The 20,029-nt window shown below is 52.1% G+C and overlaps 1 protein-coding gene across 1 annotated transcript in view; it reads right to left on the reverse strand.

Moving 5' to 3' along the window:
• The window catches only part of UBAP2 (ubiquitin associated protein 2), a 135,238-nt gene that overhangs the window by 5,242 nt on the left and 109,967 nt on the right, over positions 1–20,029 (reverse strand). The window contains exons 22-25 of the mRNA XM_054178655.1: positions 4,093–4,171; positions 1,965–2,179; positions 481–580; positions 291–398 (exon numbers count right to left, since the gene is read on the reverse strand). Coding sequence (XP_054034630.1) covers positions 291–398; positions 481–580; positions 1,965–2,179; positions 4,093–4,171 — 502 coding nt within the window. The remainder of the gene's footprint in view (positions 1–290; positions 399–480; positions 581–1,964; positions 2,180–4,092; positions 4,172–20,029) is intronic.

The following is a 20,029-nucleotide window of genomic DNA, read 5'->3' on the forward strand; positions in this document are numbered from 1 at the left end:
AAAGTGGAGGAAACAGAGAGACAGAGGAAAAAGCTCACCAACTCTCCCACATTCAACTGTGGGCAAAGCTGCACATCAGCCGCACAACTCCGTATGCAAAGTTCAGCCGTGAGGTTTAGAAGGCACACTGGGGCCATTAAAAAAGCGTTTTGTATACGGGAGATGGAGAAACAGCTTGGATTGTGATCCTCTTTAAAGCTGGCTGTTGTAATGACTGCACAGCACTGGCAATACTGGGAGTCTGCCCTACTAAATCTCACTCAAGAGCAATGTCAAGTCTCGTATGTTACCTTTCCCAGGTCCAGTGCCAGTAGATTTATTTTGTGCTTGAGATGACCCACTGTAGCCTCCTTTGCTGTAATCTCCAGCTGCCGTTCCCTGCGTTAAGTCATCGTAGCCTGCCGGTGTGTATAAGACAAGGTGTTACCGTGTGCAAGCAGCTCTGCAGGCACTCACGTGGAAGCGCAGTGGGAAGCATACCTGCCCCATAGCCGTGCTGCCCATAGCCACTCGCTTGCTGGAAAGGAGTCGAGGCGGTGTTCAGGTTGACTCCATGCTGTTTAGCAGATGCTGGAGGGACCTGGGCAAAGGAATGAAACACAAGGGCTGTTAGCTGGGGAACAACATGCAGAGCACAAGCTCCCTGTGCCATCTAGTGGGGAAGGAACATCCCCACCTCCTGTGGGAAATGAAATGCGGAGTTTGGAGCTCTACAGTGCCATGAGACATGGCACACACGTTTACAGAGGTAACTTGCTGTAGTGGATCGGTGCAAGTCCCAAGCTTTCTGCCAGAGGCAGCTCTCTGATTGCAGTGCAAACCTGCCTCAGAACAGGATGCATATTTCTTACATATACTGAATGTAAAAAGCAAAATTTTCACCCCCAAGCACAAGACAGAGAAACCACAGTGCTCTCCCTCCTGAATAAAACAAAAATCAATCCCTGCCTGAGGCTGTTTCATAAAACACTGTCCTGCAAGGCCCTAAGACAGACTCATCTACTTTTCTGCCTGAGGCATCACCGATTCCCAAATAAACTTTCTCCTCCTGAGACTACCACTACTGCTCCCTGACTTAATGAGGTCTCTTCCATCCTTGCAAGGATTTCCTAAGCACTACCAATCTGCTGTCTTAGCTTTGGGTCTTCCCCTTAACTCTATAGAGACTAGTAAGGTTTTTGAGAACACTGAGTCCATGACCTGCAGCTGTCTGCTATTTCCAGTAACCTGCACAGGAGTTCATCAGTTATGATCTTTTCAAGGGGGTGGGGGGAGGTGGGGGAGGGAGAAGAATGCAGCTATTTTCTTGTGTTTGCATGTATTTAAAGATGCCTTGCAGACTGGGGACGATAACCGTATTCTGTTCTCCTGAGACCCCACCTGAGTACTGGATGCATCCCTGGGATCCCTAGAACTCTTTAGGAAAGACATGGACCTGTTAGAACAGGTCCAGAGGAGGACTGCAAAAACAGTCAGAGGGACTGAATGTCTCCTCTATGAAGAAAGGCTGAGAGAGCTGTGGTTGTTCAGCCTGGAGAAAAGAAAGCTCCAGGGAGACTTTCAATACTTAAAGCAGGCTACAATAAAGATAAGGACACTTTTTCGCATACCCTATAGGGACAGAACACAGAGCAATGGTTTTAAATTGAAAGAGAGTAGATTTAGATTGGACATAAGGCAGAAATTCTTTACAATGGTGGTGAAACACTGGACTGATTGCTTAGATTAAGTTGTAGATACCCCATTATTGGAAGTGTTCAAGGTAAGGTTGAATGGTACTTTGAGCAGCCTGATTTGAGTGAAAGATGTTTCTGCTCGTGACAGAGGAGTTGGACTGTATCATCTTTGAAGGTCCTTTCAAATTCAAACTGTTCTATGATTCTAAGATATAGAAGATCTGGGCTGGAGAAAGCAAAACCAGAGAGACACAAAGGGAGGGTTACCGTTTAGGCTGTCACACTTACAAACATGGTTGGCCCATACTGGAATGCACTGGGTACACCGGGCACACCAGCATAATAAGGTAACCCAGTGTAGCTGTACCCTGGGGGCAGTGTCGGGTTGAGAAAGGGCTGCTGAGTTGTGTGGTGAGTCTGCGTCTGGTTCTGCTGCGGCTGGGCAAGTGTGGTAGCAGGAGCAGGGGAGGCAGAATCCCCACGGCCAAATTTTGCTACGTCACCTGCAAAAGGAGGAACCCATCAGAAAAGCTATCAAAGCTACTCCAAAAGTGCACAACATAAAGGATTCAAATCCTCTGAATACAAGTACACAACTGCAGAAAAAGAGCATAATCTTACACTTGAAAGCTTGCAGATGTTCACAGGAAGTGCTCCTGATGGCCACAGGAGCACTGCCTGTTTGCGGCACGAGAACTCTGTGCCATGGCTAATCCTCTGACAAAATGGAGATACCAATACTTACCAATCACACAGAATATTCATTACTACCAGATCATTGCAATAAAACATGCTAAAAGCAGAAGCATGGTGAATAGCCAAAGAGCCAATGGCTGTGAGGTTAAAGTGTGATTCTCTTGGAGGTTAAACTGATTAGCCAAGCTTCATGGGCTGAAAGCAAGTTAGAATTTACAAGCAGCGATGGGCATATTTTTGTCAATGTCTATTTCTCAAGCGTAATTAGTTAGATGTCTGGTTCCTCACACCACCAAAGTTCTGGAGACAGTAGATGAAGGCCAGGAAAGCAAGGCTTGCATCGTAGGCCACCTTATTGAAGAAGTAGGAAGGGAAATTCTGTTATTAACCCAAAAGCAGCCTCCTGAGAGAAGCGATCACGAAGCAGAAAACTCACAAACACCTGCATTTTCTGGCAGCCTAAAGAGCAGCACATTCATGTATATTTTAGTGAGGTAACAATTCAACCAAATCTAACCAATTCCCAGACAGTATTTCTTTTTGCTGCCAAAGAGTATGACAACACTTAACATCACTACAGGAATTATAATGTCTACGATTACAGTTCTAAGATGGAGTCAGATAGCAGTGGATAAAAACCAGTGGCTGAAACTCCTGCAGGCATGAATATCATCTTTGCTGCAATGGTAACTGAAAAGCAAGAACACGAGAGGAAGGGCTCCTTTAGACCACAAGTTTTTGGCCATGAAGTCTATTAGATTTGTGGAGGATGAAGGACAAGCTTCCTAGATGCAGCTCTTGTTGGGAATATGCAAGTGCTAAAATAGCAGTAATAAAGTATGGGGCACTGCTGAGGGGGATCTATTCCAGTGCCTAAAAGGGAAGCAAACCAGTTGAATTTCAAGAATGGTTAAGCTATGGAATATTTTTCAGGCACTTGTATGTGCTTGGGAAGGGCACTAGACAACAGTGGCATTTACATGTGTAACAATTTTGCATTTATTCTCAAAGGCTAACCAGCTTAGTCCCAGAAGTAGCTACAGATGAATTACTGACCAAAACCACAAAGAAATATTAATGTCAGAACTGAGAGGAAGAATGTTCACTTTTTTGTTTAACCAGTTTGGACTGATGGGCTTAACTGCTTACACAAGTTAAAAACAGTTGTTCCTTCAGCCATAGCAGGATGACCTGCATTTAGAAACCTGTTGTAGTTTGAGTTGGGTGCCCCCCTGGTGCATTCACTTCCTGTGTCCAGAAGTCCAGCCCAGAGGGATGGACACAGGAAATTGTGTATTTCCTACCATAATTCTTTGCACCACTATAAGATCCAGTGCGGAGTCTGGCACTTCCTCTTTCCTTCCCTCTCCGAGACTTGGTAACTGGGGGAGAGATCTCCCGGCCATGGGCCTGATTGGGCCCAAGGCCACAGGGGGATGGGCAGTCTCAGGCCTGGCCAGCTGAGACTAGCCCAGCAGAGGGAGGGGGAAGAAGGAGCCCTGGGGGTTTTGGATGCACCCTCAGGTGGGGATGGGATCTTTCTTTGTCACTGCGCTTTGGGTTTTCTGTAACATTCACTGCTTTCTATTTAAACTTTCATCACCTTTGCAATCCATTTGCCTGAGTCGTTATTTCTGCCTGTGGTGGGGAGGGGACCTGCCCCAACCCATTACAAAACCGCACATCTCGCTTACCATCTTCATCCTTAAACAGCACTCACCTGAGTACGGGTTGCTACCAAGGCTCCCATCTCTGCCCGTCAAGGTTGCAGGAGCAGGGAATGTAATTCCATAGTAATCCTTGGAAAGAGAAAACATCGTTCATCAGTATTTGGAACTGTAACAGCACTGGACAGCTCTTACAAATCCCATATTATATGCATAAGAAAATTTTAAAAGGAAGAACTAGAGGAAGTTTGAGCAGAAGCTGACCCTACTGCTTCGAGTTCGTATCTTTCAATGGTAAGTTAAAGGTGTCAAAGGATGATTAAATGACTGGAACATCTGTCTTACAAGGAAAGACTGAGAGACTTGTGACTCTTTAGTCTGGAAAAGAGAAGGCTAAGAGAGGATTGTACTAATGTTTATAAATATCTGAAAGGTGGGTGCCAAGAAAAAGTACTAGTCTATTTTCAGTGGTGTCCTGTGATAGGACAAGGGGCAATGGACACAAACTGGAACACAGGAAGTTCCACCTCAACATAAGAAAAAATGTCTTCACTGAAAGGGCACTGGAACAGGCTGCCCAGCAAGGTTGTTGAGTCTCCTTCTCTGGAGACTGTCAAGTCCTCGTCTGGATGCAGTCCTGTGCAGCCTGCCCTAGGTGAGCCTGCTTTGGCAGGGGGGACCTTTTGAGGTCCCTTCCAAGCCCTACCATTCTAGGGTTCTATGATTCCATTAAATGCCCTTCCAACACCTCAGCTCTGAGCTGTCATCTTCCAGCAAAAACTGTGGCTGGAAGACCATCAGAAGCTGAAGACCTGAGGTAAGGCTAAAGATTTTATCCTTGTATCACACCCTGTTTTCTGAAATTGGAAACATCAGCTAAGAAAACAGCACAAACATTTGTGGGGTGGAGAGGCAAAAGGCAGAGAGAAAAAGAATTACTACAAGGGGACTGGAAAACTATTTAAACTGCTTTATGGGAGACCTCAGATCAATAGTTTCCAAAGCAGGGTACAGAAGACAATTCACTGTGGTGCATGAAGAACATGTTTCTAGTACCATAAGTAAATAAAATTTACTAAATGAAATTTTAAAACGTTTAAATGTTTGTTTCACATTCCCCCTCCCTCCCCTTTAAAAAAATGTGTGTATGTTTTATAACATACATACTAGTACAGCAATGCACATGTATAAGATTTAGAAGTAAAAAATAGACTGGAAGGTTTGGCACACCAAAGACAAATACTCTCACCTGCTCCTGAGTCCCAAACACCTGAAGTTTACTAATTGGGAATATAAATTCAAAACACAACAATGCCCCCCAAATCTAGAAATCACAAACATAAATAGATGAAAAATCCTTCATGACATGTATGAATTTTAGTAACTAAAGATGAGGAAAAGGCAGAGGTACTTAACACCTTCTTTGCTTCAATTTTTAATAGCAGGACAAGTTGTCTTCCAGACAACTGGCCTATTGAGCTGGCAGATGGAGTCAGGGAGCAGTATAGTTCCCCGGTGATCCAAGAGGAAGTAAGTAGAGACCTCCTTAGACACGTGGATCCCCACAAGTCCATGGGACTGGATGGGATCCATCCTAGGGTGCTGAGGGATCAGTGCTGGGCCCCATGCTCTTTAATATCTTTACTGATGATCTGGATGAGGGCATTGAGTCCATCATCAGTAAGTTTGCAGATGACAGCAAGCTGGGGGCAGGAGTTGATCTGCTAGAGGGTTGAAGAGCTTTGCAGAGAGACCTCGACAGGCTGGACAGATGGGCAGAGTACAACAGCATGAGATTTAACACATCCAAGTGCCGGGTTCTGCACATTGGCCATAACAACCCCATGCAGTGCTACAGGCTGGGGTCAGAGTGGCTGGAGAGTGGCCCAGCAACAAGGGACCTGGGGGTACTGGTTGATAGTAGGCTGAACATGAGGCAGCAGTCTGCCCAGGTGGCCAAGAAGGCAAACAGCATCCTGGCCTGTATCAGGGACAGTGTGGCCAGCAGGAGCAGGGATGTCATTGTGCCCCTGGACTCTGCATTGGTTTAGTTGATTAGATAGTGTTGGACTTGATGATCTCAAAGATCTCTTGCAACCTGATTCATTCTATTCCATTCTAATTTATTTCTACATACAAACACAGTTGGGACACAAACTAGAGGGAAGGGTGTGACAGATGAACCTAAAAATATTCTGCAAGGTATTTGCAGAAAGACAAAAAACTTTTCCACCAAAGTTACAGATGCTATAGAGAAAGAAAATAAAAGAAAAGAGAGAGGAGAGGAGAGGAGAGGAGAGGAGAGGAGAGGAGAGGAGAGGAGAGGAGAGGAGAGGAGAGGAGAGGAGAGGAGAGGAGAGGAGAGGAGAGGAGAGGAGAGGAGAGGAGAGGAGAGGAGAGGAGAGGAGAGGAGAGGAGAGGAGAGGAGAGGAGAGGAGAGGAGAGGAGAGGAGAGGAGAGGAGAGGAGAGGAGAGGAGAGGAGAGGAGAGGAGAGGAGAGGAGAGGAGAGGAGAGGAGAGGAGAGGAGAGGAGAGGAGAGGAGAGGAGAGGAGAGGAGAGGAGAGGAGAGGAGAGGAGAGGAGAGGAGAGGAGAGGAGAGGAGAGGAGAGGAGAGGAGAGGAGAGGAGAGGAGAGGAGAGGAGAGGAGAGGAGAGGAGAGGAGAGGAGAGGAGAGGAGAGGAGAGGAGAGGAGAGGAGAGGAGAGGAGAGGAGAGGAGAGGAGAGGAGAGGAGAGGAGAGGAGAGGAGAGGAGAGGAGAGGAGAGGAGAGGAGAGGAGAGGAGAGGAGAGGAGAGGAGAGGAGAGGAGAGGAGAGGAGAGGAGAGGAGAGGAGAGGAGAGGAGAGGAGAGGAGAGGAGAGGAGAGGAGAGGAGAGGAGAGGAGAGGAGAGGAGAGGAGAGGAGAGGAGAGGAGAGGAGAGGAGAGGAGAGGAGAGGAGAGGAGAGGAGAGGAGAGGAGAGGAGAGGAGAGGAGAGGAGAGGAGAGGAGAGGAGAGGAGAGGAGAGGAGAGGAGAGGAGAGGAGAGGAGAGGAGAGGAGAGGAGAGGAGAGGAGAGGAGAGGAGAGGAGAGGAGAGGAGAGGAGAGGAGAGGAGAGGAGAGGAGAGGAGAGGAGAGGAGAGGAGAGGAGAGGAGAGGAGAGGAGAGGAGAGGAGAGGAGAGGAGAGGAGAGGAGAGGAGAGGAGAGGAGAGGAGAGGAGAGGAGAGGAGAGGAGAGGAGAGGAGAGGAGAGGAGAGGAGAGGAGAGGAGAGGAGAGGAGAGGAGAGGAGAGGAGAGGAGAGGAGAGGAGAGGAGAGGAGAGGAGAGGAGAGGAGAGGAGAGGAGAGGAGAGGAGAGGAGAGGAGAGGAGAGGAGAGGAGAGGAGAGGAGAGGAGAGGAGAGGAGAGGAGAGGAGAGGAGAGGAGAGGAGAGGAGAGGAGAGGAGAGGAGAGGAGAGGAGAGGAGAGGAGAGGAGAGGAGAGGAGAGGAGAGGAGAGGAGAGGAGAGGAGAGGAGAGGAGAGGAGAGGAGAGGAGAGGAGAGGAGAGGAGAGGAGAGGAGAGGAGAGGAGAGGAGAGGAGAGGAGAGGAGAGGAGAGGAGAGGAGAGGAGAGGAGAGGAGAGGAGAGGAGAGGAGAGGAGAGGAGAGGAGAGGAGAGGAGAGGAGAGGAGAGGAGAGGAGAGGAGAGGAGAGGAGAGGAGAGGAGAGGAGAGGAGAGGAGAGGAGAGGAGAGGAGAGGAGAGGAGAGGAGAGGAGAGGAGAGGAGAGGAGAGGAGAGGAGAGGAGAGGAGAGGAGAGGAGAGGAGAGGAGAGGAGAGGAGAGGAGAGGAGAGGAGAGGAGAGGAGAGGAGAGGAGAGGAGAGGAGAGGAGAGGAGAGGAGAGGAGAGGAGAGGAGAGGAGAGGAGAGGAGAGGAGAGGAGAGGAGAGGAGAGGAGAGGAGAGGAGAGGAGAGGAGAGGAGAGGAGAGGAGAGGAGAGGAGAAAAGAAAAGAAAAGAAAAGAAAAGAGAAGAAAAGAAAAGAGAAGAAAAGAAAAGAGAAGAAAAGAGAAGAAAAAAAGAGAAAAGACAAGAGAAGAGAAGAGAAGAGAAGAGAAGAGAAGAGAAGAGAAGAGAAGAGAAGAGAAGAGAAGAGAAGAGAAGAGAAGAGAAGAGAAGAGAAGAGAAGAGAGAAAAAACAAATTGACAAACTAATATTTGTTAATAAGTAATAAAAGAAAACATGCAATAACTCATACAACAAAAACAGTATCAGAACATGAAGTAAGAAAAAGAGTTGGTAGGCAAAGAATCTTGAAAAATCGTCCCAAAGCAGACAACTCAAAAAAGACAAGGAGGAAACCCTGAAAGGCATCTTCTGCCATTGTGTTTTTACATCCTCTGCTGAAGCACAACAGCACAGAAGCCAAGCTCTTCCCATTCACCAGCAGCCCCAGAGTCAAAAAAAAAGCTCTTCCCTATTGCAGGGACACCTCCTACTCACACTTGGACAAGCACAACAAAAGCCTCTAAGAGAAAGCAAACGGAAAGCAAAACTGAAAATGGAAACAGGGAAATTCTGTCTAGATATAAGGATGATGAAAGGAAAGCCACTGCACCACATAAAGCTGGACACCCAGCAGCACTCCAAGCACAGCGCCCACCCGCACCACTACCAGCAAGCCTCATCAGGATCCTGCCCAGCATCATCAACACAGCACCTGCACACACACCATGGCTACACTCACAGCCCCACAGCCCCGCCTGCGGCATGGAAACCTGGTGCTCCTGATCCTCCTGACAGCTCTTGACACCACCTGTGCCTGCCACGACCCACGTCAGCTTGACACCACCTTTGCCTGGGACAGCCTCCAGCTCCTCCAGACCATGGCTCCCAGCCCAACAAAGCCTTGCCAGCAACAGCAGATGCACACACTTCCCACTGCCCTTCTCCACAACAGCCACCCACAGCAAGCTGCCACCATCACCCTCCGCATCCTCCAGCACCTCTTCACCATCTTCAGCAGCCCCAGAACACCCCAACACTGGGACCAACAGGCACAGCATGGGCTCCTCAATAACATCCACCATCACATCCACCACCTGGAGCAGTGCCTACCAGCCAACGGTATGCTCTCCAAAAGGAAAACACCCCACAACCTACGGCTCAGCATTGACAAATACTTTAGGCACATCCAGGACTTCCTCCATACCCACAGCTATAGTACCTGCGCCTGGGACCACATCCGCCTCCAAGCTCGTGCCTGCTTCCAGTATATGGACACACTGATACAGCGAATGAAGAGCGAAGACACTTCTGCTCTACACCAAACTGACCCACTCCAAACATCCACTGCCCACCAACACCAGCACCCACAAAGGAAGCAGCAGCAGCAGCCTCATCTGAGATTGCTCAGGATTGCTCACACCTCCTCCAGCCAGGAAACTATGCCAACACAAAAATGGACATGACCATGGCAAGGCCAAGGTCATGCTATGCAACGGCATGCACAGCCACACAAAGTGCACATTTTTGCTGGAAAGGAAGGAGGAAGAAATTGCTGTGCTTCATTCTCACAGACTATCGCAAGGTGATGAAGAGAGGGGTGGTATTTATTACGCACAATGTTATCTAGCCCATATGGACTGCAACCTCCCTGAAGGGGAAGGTCCCCATCACTTGCATGACTCTCATTCCAACGAGTATTGCTCACAGAACTGCATTTATTTAACTAGATGTTTGTTTATTTATTTATTTATTTATTTATTTATTTATTTATTTACTTGTTTGTTTACTTACTTGCTGGAAATAAAGACTGTTGGTCATAATGCATATCTATCTGACAGGCAAAGACTGAGTGTTTGCAGACAGGTCAGGATGAGCTTCACTCCTGCAGCCCCATCCTACTGATGCCTTTTGCCCTGGTCAGTGGCTCCAGACAGCAGACAACTCTCAGAGACCCACCATGATCATCCAAGCTCAATAGCATCACCTGCTAATGCCATACTCTGGAAGTACACAGTTGCCCAGACAACATGCCTTACCTGCACAACCCTCCTCTAATACCCATTCTCTCCCAACTCCCTCTCACTACCAAGACACAAAAGCCACCTTCAAATCACCACCCTATCACTCATTCAGAAAAACAAGGTAGCATTAACACAACACACCACAAAGAAACAAGAAGATCCACCAACGCCTGTGGAGATTTGGCCAAAGAACAGCACCTGAGTGCTACCAACTTCACCCAAGACAAAGCAAAAAGTCCACAAAAAACCCCACAGCAGATACACAAGAGTGTTTATTGCCTTACTACAACCACCCCAACTACAGATGCTCCTGCCTGTGCTCACACAGCAGTAACCAAGGGGAACTGCCTCACAACACAGACCACATGGGCCTAAGCCTTCTTCACCCCAACACAGCCAAAGCAAACAGAAAGACATATCCCCCAGACAGCACCACCACCAGCCTTTACCCTCCAAGCACCATCCAAAAAGTATCTACCCTAGGCGCTTTCCTCTTCCCAGGTGAGCCTGAGCAGGGTCACAGAAAAGTTCAGCAGATCTGACCGCCTCCTACACAGAACAGATTTGTTCTCCATGCTCAGTCATACTACGTCCACCAAGTCACCATTGCATGAACACTGCTCCATGAAAACAAACAGGTATTTCCTATGAAGCTGCAAAGCAAGGAAACAAGTGGGACCACATAAATTCATGTACTGAGCAGGCCTGATGCTCCTTTTAACCAGAAAAAGTGTGATGCAGGGAAGGGGGGACTTCACTAACTCAGTCTTCTCTGAGGTGGCTAAAGAAAGCAAACCCTCCTCAGACGAAAAACAGACAAGAGATAATGATACGACCAGGCACACAGGGAATTCAAACTTGGAAGAATAAACACCTTTTTATTACCTCTACATTTAAAAAAGTATGACACCAGAAGAGAGATGAGGGAGATTGTGCTGTGTTCATTGCTGGAAAGGTATCTAAAAGCATCACTGTGCAAGTTTATCATGAGCCTTTTCTGATACTACCTACCCTCAGCACCAGATTCCACTTGGGACATCTAGAGCAAACTAGACCATTAAAAAAGAAATTTGAAAATGGAAAGAAATGATGCACAAAAAATCACAAAAGAATCCCCAAATAACAGAGGGAGAAAGAGAAGTTCCAGCAGAATGAAACCATAGCAAGACACAGGCATTTCACGGGGAAAACACTGCATACTGAAAAAATGGAATAGTTTGTGCAGGATTTTTTCCTCTGTACATTCAGTGAGACAGCAGTCACCGTAAATTCCATGACTGGAAAAATAACAAAACCACACTGTAAAATTATTTCTGGTTGCATGCCCTTCATTAGTGAATGATCAACAAGTTAGAAAGGATTTCCATCACTCTATCACAATGAAGTTCAACACAAAAATAGAAAGTCAAGGGTCTGTAGAAGCTTCAGCAATAAAAAACCAATACTAAACTGCCCAGATGCAGAGGTAACTTTCTAAAACACATCCATATGCACAGGGCTTCAGAGATACTTGAAAGCTGCTAACAGAAACACTCTCTAAAAATGTGAAAAAAACAAACAAACAAGAATATTCATGAGAAAAGTAAATGATTTACAGGGATGCAAACATAACAAACACGCTGAAAGTAAAAAACCCACTATCAATACCGAAGCATTGCATAAGGAGAAGAGACTAGGGCAAAAAGGGAAACACAGTGAAACACAGAAGCCAAGAGAGCAAGCTTGAGAAAATGGGAAAAAACACAAAGCAACATTACCACAATTGCAAGAGCTGTGATTATCACCGCACTGTAAAATCCGCTATTGAAGCAATCTAGCCAAAGACCCCAAAAAAGTATGCTCGCCAAATACAAGGTAAAAACTCTGGGAAAGAAACCTACCTGCATGACAACCCCACAATGCACTTCCTGAACATCACTGAAGCCGTCAATCAAATAAGAGAACTCTATTAAGAGCGAACCCTGCCAGCCACCTCTGTCAAGTCGCGCTTTTACAAACTCCGTAAGAGACCGGAGGCACTCGCGCCCAACAGGCTCAAGCCATCCCAAACGCAAGACTCTTCTCCGACAGGGCGCGCTTTGCCCTGTGCTCTCCAGCCACCTCAGGCATGGGGGCAGAGAAGACACCAAAGGGCCCCTAGCTACAGGGGCACGTCCTTGGCACCACAGCTAGGCACCCGTTGCAGAAGCGGCAGCAGGAGGATGAGCAGCAAAACTCTTTCTCAATCCGTCAAGCCCTTCCTCCCCATTCTCGTCACCCTCAAACACAACGACCTGGGGCAGCTCCATCCACAAATGCATCCAAACCTCAAGGGCCTCCACCCAGAGCCACCTCCTCGCAAGCCCCCGCCACCCCCAGGCCCTCGCTCCAGGATGGGAACTTCCCAGCCTCTGCCAAGTGACATCACCTCACAGCCCCTCCCAAGACAAAAAGACAAGACCAGCTAAAGCCTGGCTCTCATCTCAGTGAGGACGAGCAAAAGAAAAACGGACCACGTCCAACACCAGGGCAGCACCGATGAGAAAAGACACTTGCGCAGGAAGGGAAACTTCAGCCTGAAGAGGAGAGGCTCCCGCAAGCTCACCCGGCAGGCCACAAGGAAACCCTCGCGCGCCTCCCCAGCACAGCTGCCCACAAGGACTCTGCCCCGGCGCTTTCGCATCCCCCGCACAACCACTACAGCCAACCTCCCTCCCCGCCACCGGCAAAGCACCGCCACCTCACCAACGCACTTCCCCAAGACCACCGCAGCCACCGGCCAAAACTGAAAACCACAGCCGGAAACTCACTGACAACAGAAAGCGAGGAAGGGAAAGCCGCCGCGCCACATAAAGCCGGACCCCTGGCAGCACCCCAAGCGCAGCGCTCACCCGCACCACCATCACCGGCAAGCCTCCCCAGGCTCCTGCCCAGCACCACCCACGCAGCGTCCACAGGCGCCCCATGGCTGTGCCCGCAACCCTACAACCCCGCCTGCAGCACGGCACCCCCGTGCTCCTGCTCGTCCTGACGGCTCTCGCAACGGCCCGTGCCTGCTACCACCCGCATGCCCACGACGCCACCTTCCCCTGGGACAGCCTCCAGCTCCTCCAGACCATGGCCCCCAGCCCGACACAGCCCTGCCAACACCAGCAGGCACCCGCCCTTCCCACCGCCCTTCTCCACAACAGCCACCCACAGCAAGCCGCCACCATCGCCCTCCGCATCCTCCAGCACCTCTTCGCCATCTTCAGCAGCCCCGGCACCCCCCAACACTGGGACGCCCGGGCACAGCAAGAGCTCCTCAACAACCTCCAGCACCACATCCAGAGGCTCCAGCAATGCCTGACAGACAACGGCACGCTCTTCCAAGGCCAAGGGCCCCGCAACCTGCTGCTCAGCATCAACAAGTACTTCACGAGCATCCAGGGCTTCCTCCACACCCACAACCACAGCGCCTGCGCCTGGGACCAAGTCCGCCTCCAAGCTCGTGCCTGCTTCCAGCACCTCCAAAACCTCACTCGCACCACGCGCAAATAGCACAACGACGCCAACCGCCCCCACAGCGCCCCACGCACCCCTACCCACGACGCCACCGTTACGTCCGCACCGCCCTCCCTTGTCCACCTCCCCTGACCCACGGCGAGAGTCCCTGCAGGCAGGGCTCTGCACCCTCAGCCTCCCCTGACCCATCCTCTGTTTATGGACTCTATTTATTTTCACAACAGTTTTTAGCTATTTATTCACCTATTTATTCCACACAAAATAAAGACACTTTTTGAGAACAAAGCAAGCAAGCTTGCCAGTGCCTCTTGTCTCAGAAGCGCGGGAACGAGCCCTCGGGGGTACGGGGAAGCCACCTCCACCCACCACCTACTCTAAAGCCCAGCTCCCAGCAGGGCTCTGCAAAGCCCGTGCCCGCTCTTCTCCTCGGTACCTCCCCCCCGACGCCCTTTCCTCAGTCTCATGCAAAGGCCGCTGCCAGGGTTTAGCCAGCCCCTACACCATCAGCGTCGCCTTTCCGGCCCTCGCTTCCTCAGCGCTTTCTGCCTTTCAAGCCGCTGCACAGCAAATGATGGTCTGCTCTGGACTCCTCCAGACAAGGAACACACACACCTGCTGGAGGAGGTCCAGAGGAGGGCCACGGAAACCATCAGAGGCATGGAACACCTCTCCCGTGAAGAAAGGCTGAGAGAGTTGGGGTCATCTGGCCTGACAAAGAGAAGGCTCAAGGGAAACCTTCCTGTGGCCTTTCAGTACTCAAAGGGCACCTGTAAGAAGACGGGGCCCTGAAGCCAGAGGACAAGGGGTAATGGTTTCCAACTCAAAGTGCCTTGATGCGGTACAAGGAAGACACTTGCCACCGCAAGCGTGGTGGGGCATGGCAACAGGCCGCCCAGAGAGGTGCTAGGTGCCCCATCCCTGGAAACAATCCAGGTCAGGTCAGATGGGGCTCTGAGGCACCCCATCGAGTTCAAGACCACCCTGTGGCCCTGCACGAGGGGTTACACCAGGTGACCTTCAAAGGCCTCGCCCAACCCAAACCATTCCGTGGTTCGATGAAAGAGAGGCACAGCAGGACCGGCTTGCATCAGGCCGAGTTCTGCCCCTCTTGCCACCGCAGGCAGACAACTCTCTCGTTGCACTGCTCGGAAACACCTCGCATCACCGCCTACTCTAGCACAAGATGCCCCACGTCCAGCCAGGACCTCCAACATCACCCCACCTCCGCCAGCAACGGCACCTAGGTACGCCAAAACATCACGCACGTGTCCACACTCCACCAGCACAGCACTGCCTGCCACCGCTTTGACACCTCCACCAAACACACATTTCCCCTGCTCCAAAAGCTTTCGGAAAACACGCAGCAGCCTCTCTCACAGCAGCAGAACACCAGCCCTGCTGCTGGAAGGGATGCAAAATCCTCAAGCGTTAGCAAACTCCACCTCTCCTCCTCCTCCTCCACCTCCCCGCCCCCTCCGCCAGAGCTCGACAGCTTCTTCACCTGGCTCAACCCCACCTCCACCCCACTCACTCTGGGACACTCCTCCTCCAGGGGTACAGGGGCACTGTGACGGCTGCACCTGACCTCCCTTTTAACCAAGGCAGCAGCCATTAGGTACAGGGTCCAAAGGAGGGAAGGGCCCGAGCCCTAGCCAGCCAGGTCAAGAACTCCTCTAGGAAACCCGCAAAGGAGCAGAGCGCGCAAAGACAGCTCTGGGTACAAGGAGTCTCGTGCACACCTCTCCCATTGTAGGAGACTTGACTACGAGCCAACTGCTTTATCCCACAAACACGACAGGACAGCCTAAGTGAGCCGTCTTTTGGCTCTCCCTGCTAGGCAGCGGGGCTTCACAGCCATGATCTCCGGCAACCAGATCTTTTCATCAGCAACAGATCAGCGGACGAGCCCAACGGGAATTCTCCCTGGATGCCAACTGGACTGCACGCCCGGCAACTCTCCCCTGGAGCCGGGATACCTCTTGGCGTTAGGAGATACCAGTTGTTCAGCTTAACTAAGTCCGTTTTCCCTGGAATGAAGCACTGAAAGGGGTACCACGCCGTGTGAACGGGACTAGCGGTTGCTTAGTTTTACCTACTAAGCACAGCCAGCTCAAGCTGCTGAAGCCTTCACCCACAAGTTGTAAATTGCCACTTAGATTTATTGAACATGAACCTGCTTAGTCAAACCAGGGCCTCCGGGTCCAGCATAAGCAAGAAGGTAAGGAGGCTTCAAGGCTACGGCCACCGACAGCAAGTGCAACTAGACGAGACAACGGCCTGGCCGGCGGTGGTGAAGGAGTTCAACAAGCAGCCAGGAGATGACAGACTGCAATCATGTTTTGGACCCAAGTGAGCAACAAGAAGAGCCCAGGCGCCAGTATTACTGTTGGACCAAACCGTGCCCTGAGGGGCGCCTGGAGGGTCTGCAAGGGTATCGTTACCCAGGGAGTTCTTCGTTTGGTTGGCTCCTCCTTCCTTTCCTCTTCCAGAGGTGACCCTGCTGCTCTATCACTCCATTATGACAGTTCTGTTGAGAGAACGCTGTGGCTGAGCAACCGCTTCAGCAACTCTGGGATCCAAACTTCAGAGGGACATACCACCGGACAACCTGCTGGAAGGTTAAGCGAGCTGGGAAGAAGCATGCTTGAAACTTCCGCTCTCCAGATAAACCGCACCAAAGTTGACTCCACACTTGCTCTGACTTGATGTTCCCTCACATACCTCCTCCGCCCAGGAAGAGCGAACCCTGCCAGCCACCTCTGTCAAGTCGCGCTTTTACAAACTCCGTAAGAGACCTGAGGCACTCGCGCCCAACAGGCTCAAGCCATCCCAAACGCAAGACTCTTCTCCGACAGGGCGCGCTTTGCCCTGTGCTCTCCAGCCACCTCAGGCATGGGGGCAGAGAAGACACCAAAGGGCCCCTAGCTACAGGGGCACGTCCTTGGCACCACAGCTAGGCACCCGTTGCAGAAGCGGCAGCAGGAGGATGAGCAGCAAAACTCTTTCTCAATCCGTCAAGCCCTTCCTCCCCATTCTCGTCACCCTCAAACACAACGACCTGGGGCAGCTCCATCCACAAATGCATCCAAACCTCAAGGGCCTCCACCCAGAGCCACCTCCTCGCAAGCCCCCGCCACCCCCAGGCCCTCGCTCCAGGATGGGAACTTCCCAGCCTCTGCCAAGTGACATCACCTCACAGCCCTTCCCAAGACAAAAAGACAAGACCAGCTAAAGCCTGGCTCTCATCTCAGTGAGGACGAGCAAAAGAAAAACGGACCACGTCCAACACCAGGGCAGCACCGATGAGAAAAGACACTTGCGCAGGAAGGGAAACTTCAGCCTGAAGAGGAGAGGCTCCCGCAAGCTCACCCGGCAGGCCACAAGGAAACCCTCGCGCGCCTCCCCAGCACAGCTGCCCACAAGGACTCTGCCCCGGCGCTTTCGCATCCCCCACACAACCACTACAGCCAACCTCCCTCCCCGCCACCGGCAAAGCACCGCCACCTCACCAACCCACTTCCCCAAGACCACCGCAGCCACCGGCCAAAACTGAAAACCACAGCCGGAAACTCACTGACAACAGAAAGCGAGGAAGGGAAAGCCGCCGCGCCACATAAAGCCGGACCCCTGGCAGCACCCCAAGCGCAGCGCTCACCCGCACCACCATCACCGGCAAGCCTCCCCAGGCTCCTGCCCAGCACCACCCACGCAGCGTCCACAGGCGCCCCATGGCTGCGCCCGCAACCCTACAACCCCGCCTGCAGCACGGCACCCCCGTGCTCCTGCTCGTCCTGACGGCTCTCGCAACGGCCCGTGCCTGCTACCACCCGCATGCCCACGACGCCACCTTCCCCTGGGACAGCCTCCAGCTCCTCCAGACCATGGCCCCCAGCCCGACACAGCCCTGCCAACACCAGCAGGCACCCGCCCTTCCCACCGCCCTTCTCCACAACAGCCACCCACAGCAAGCCGCCACCATCGCCCTCCGCATCCTCCAGCACCTCTTCGCCATCTTCAGCAGCCCCGGCACCCCCCAACACTGGGACGCCCGGGCACAGCAAGAGCTCCTCAACAACCTCCAGCACCACATCCAGAGGCTCCAGCAATGCCTGACAGACAACGGCACGCTCTTCCAAGGCCAAGGGCCCCGCAACCTGCTGCTCAGCATCAACAAGTACTTCACGAGCATCCAGGGCTTCCTCCACACCCACAACCACAGCGCCTGCGCCTGGGACCAAGTCCGCCTCCAAGCTCGTGCCTGCTTCCAGCACCTCCAAAACCTCACTCGCACCACGCGCAAATAGCACAACGACGCCAACCGCCCCCACAGCGCCCCACGCACCCCTACCCACGACGCCACCGTTACGTCCGCACCGCCCTCCCTTGTCCACCTCCCCTGACCCACGGCGAGAGTCCCTGCAGGCAGGGCTCTGCACCCTCAGCCTCCCCTGACCCATCCTCTGTTTATGGACTCTATTTATTTTCACAACAGTTTTTAGCTATTTATTCACCTATTTATTCCACACAAAATAAAGACACTTTTTGAGAACAAAGCAAGCAAGCTTGCCAGTGCCTCTTGTCTCAGAAGCGCGGGAACGAGCCCTCGGGGGTACGGGGAAGCCACCTCCACCCACCACCTACTCTAAAGCCCAGCTCCCAGCAGGGCTCTGCAAAGCCCGTGCCCGCTCTTCTCCTCGGTACCTCCCCACCGACGCCCTTTCCTCAGTCTCATGCAAAGGCCGCTGCCAGGGTTTAGCCAGCCCCTACACCATCAGCGTCGCCTTTCCGGCCCTCGCTTCCTCAGCGCTTTCTGCCTTTCAAGCCGCTGCACAGCAAATGATGGTCTGCTCTGGACTCCTCCAGACAAGGAACACACACACCTGCTGGAGGAGGTCCAGAGGAGGGCCACAGAAACCATCAGAGGCATGGAACACCTCTCCCGTGAAGAAAGGCTGAGAGAGTTGGGGTCATCTGGCCTGACAAAGAGAAGGCTCAAGGGAAACCTTCCTGTGGCCTTTCAGTACTCAAAGGGCACCTGTAAGAAGACGGGGCCCTGAAGCCAGAGGACAAGGGGTAATGGTTTCCAACTCAAAGTGCCTTGATGCGGTACAAGGAAGACACTTGCCACCGCAAGCGTGGTGGGGCATGGCAACAGGCCGCCCAGAGAGGTGCTAGGTGCCCCATCCCTGGAAACAATCCAGGTCAGGTCAGATGGGGCTCTGAGGCACCCCATCGAGTTCAAGACCACCCTGTGGCCCTGCACGAGGGGTTACACCAGGTGACCTTCAAAGGCCTCGCCCAACCCAAACCATTCCGTGGTTCGATGAAAGAGAGGCACAGCAGGACCGGCTTGCATCAGGCCGAGTTCTGCCCCTCTTGCCACCGCAGGCAGACAACTCTCTCGTTGCACTGCTCGGAAACACCTCGCATCACCGCCTACTCTAGCACAAGATGCCCCACGTCCAGCCAGGACCTCCAACATCACCCCACCTCCGCCAGCAACGGCACCTAGGTACGCCAAAACATCACGCACGTGTCCACACTCCACCAGCACAGCACTGCCTGCCACCGCTTTGACACCTCCACCAAACACACATTTCCCCTGCTCCAAAAGCTTTCGGAAAACACGCAGCAGCCTCTCTCACAGCAGCAGAACACCAGCCCTGCTGCTGGAAGGGATGCAAAATCCTCAAGCGTTAGCAAACTCCACCTCTCCTCCTCCTCCTCCACCTCCCCGCCCCCTCCGCCAGAGCTCGACAGCTTCTTCACCTGGCTCAACCCCACCTCCACCCCACTCACTCTGGGACACTCCTCCTCCAGGGGTACAGGGGCACTGTGACGGCTGCACCTGACCTCCCTTTTAACCAAGGCAGCAGCCATTAGGTACAGGGTCCAAAGGAGGGAAGGGCCCGAGCCCTAGCCAGCCAGGTCAAGAACTCCTCTAGGAAACCCGCAAAGGAGCAGAGCGCGCAAAGACAGCTCTGGGTACAAGGAGTCTCGTGCGCACCTCTCCCATTGTAGGAGACGTGACTACGAGCCAACTGCTTTATCCCACAAACACGACAGGACAGCCTAAGTGAGCCGTCTTTTGGCTCTCCCTGCTAGGCAGCGGGGCTTCACAGCCATGATCTCTGGCAACCAGATCTTTTCATCAGCAACAGATCAGCGGACGAGCCCAACGGGAATTCTCCCTGGATGCCAACTGGACTGCACGCCCGGCAACTCTCCCCTGGAGCCGGGATACCTCTTGGCGTTAGGAGATACCAGTTGTTCAGCTTAACTAAGTCCGTTTTCCCTGGAATGAAGCACTGAAAGGGGTACCACGCCGTGTGAACGGGACTAGCGGTTGCTTAGTTTTACCTACTAAGCACAGCCAGCTCAAGCTGCTGAAGCCTTCACCCACAAGTTGTAAATTGCCACTTAGATTTATTGAACATGAACCTGCTTAGTCAAACCAGGGCCTCCGGGTCCAGCATAAGCAAGAAGGTAAGGAGGCTTCAAGGCTACGGCCACCGACAGCAAG

The sequence above is a fragment of the Dryobates pubescens genome, chromosome Z, assembly GCF_014839835.1.
Source record: "Dryobates pubescens isolate bDryPub1 chromosome Z, bDryPub1.pri, whole genome shotgun sequence".
Lineage (NCBI taxonomy): Eukaryota > Metazoa > Chordata > Aves > Piciformes > Picidae > Dryobates > Dryobates pubescens.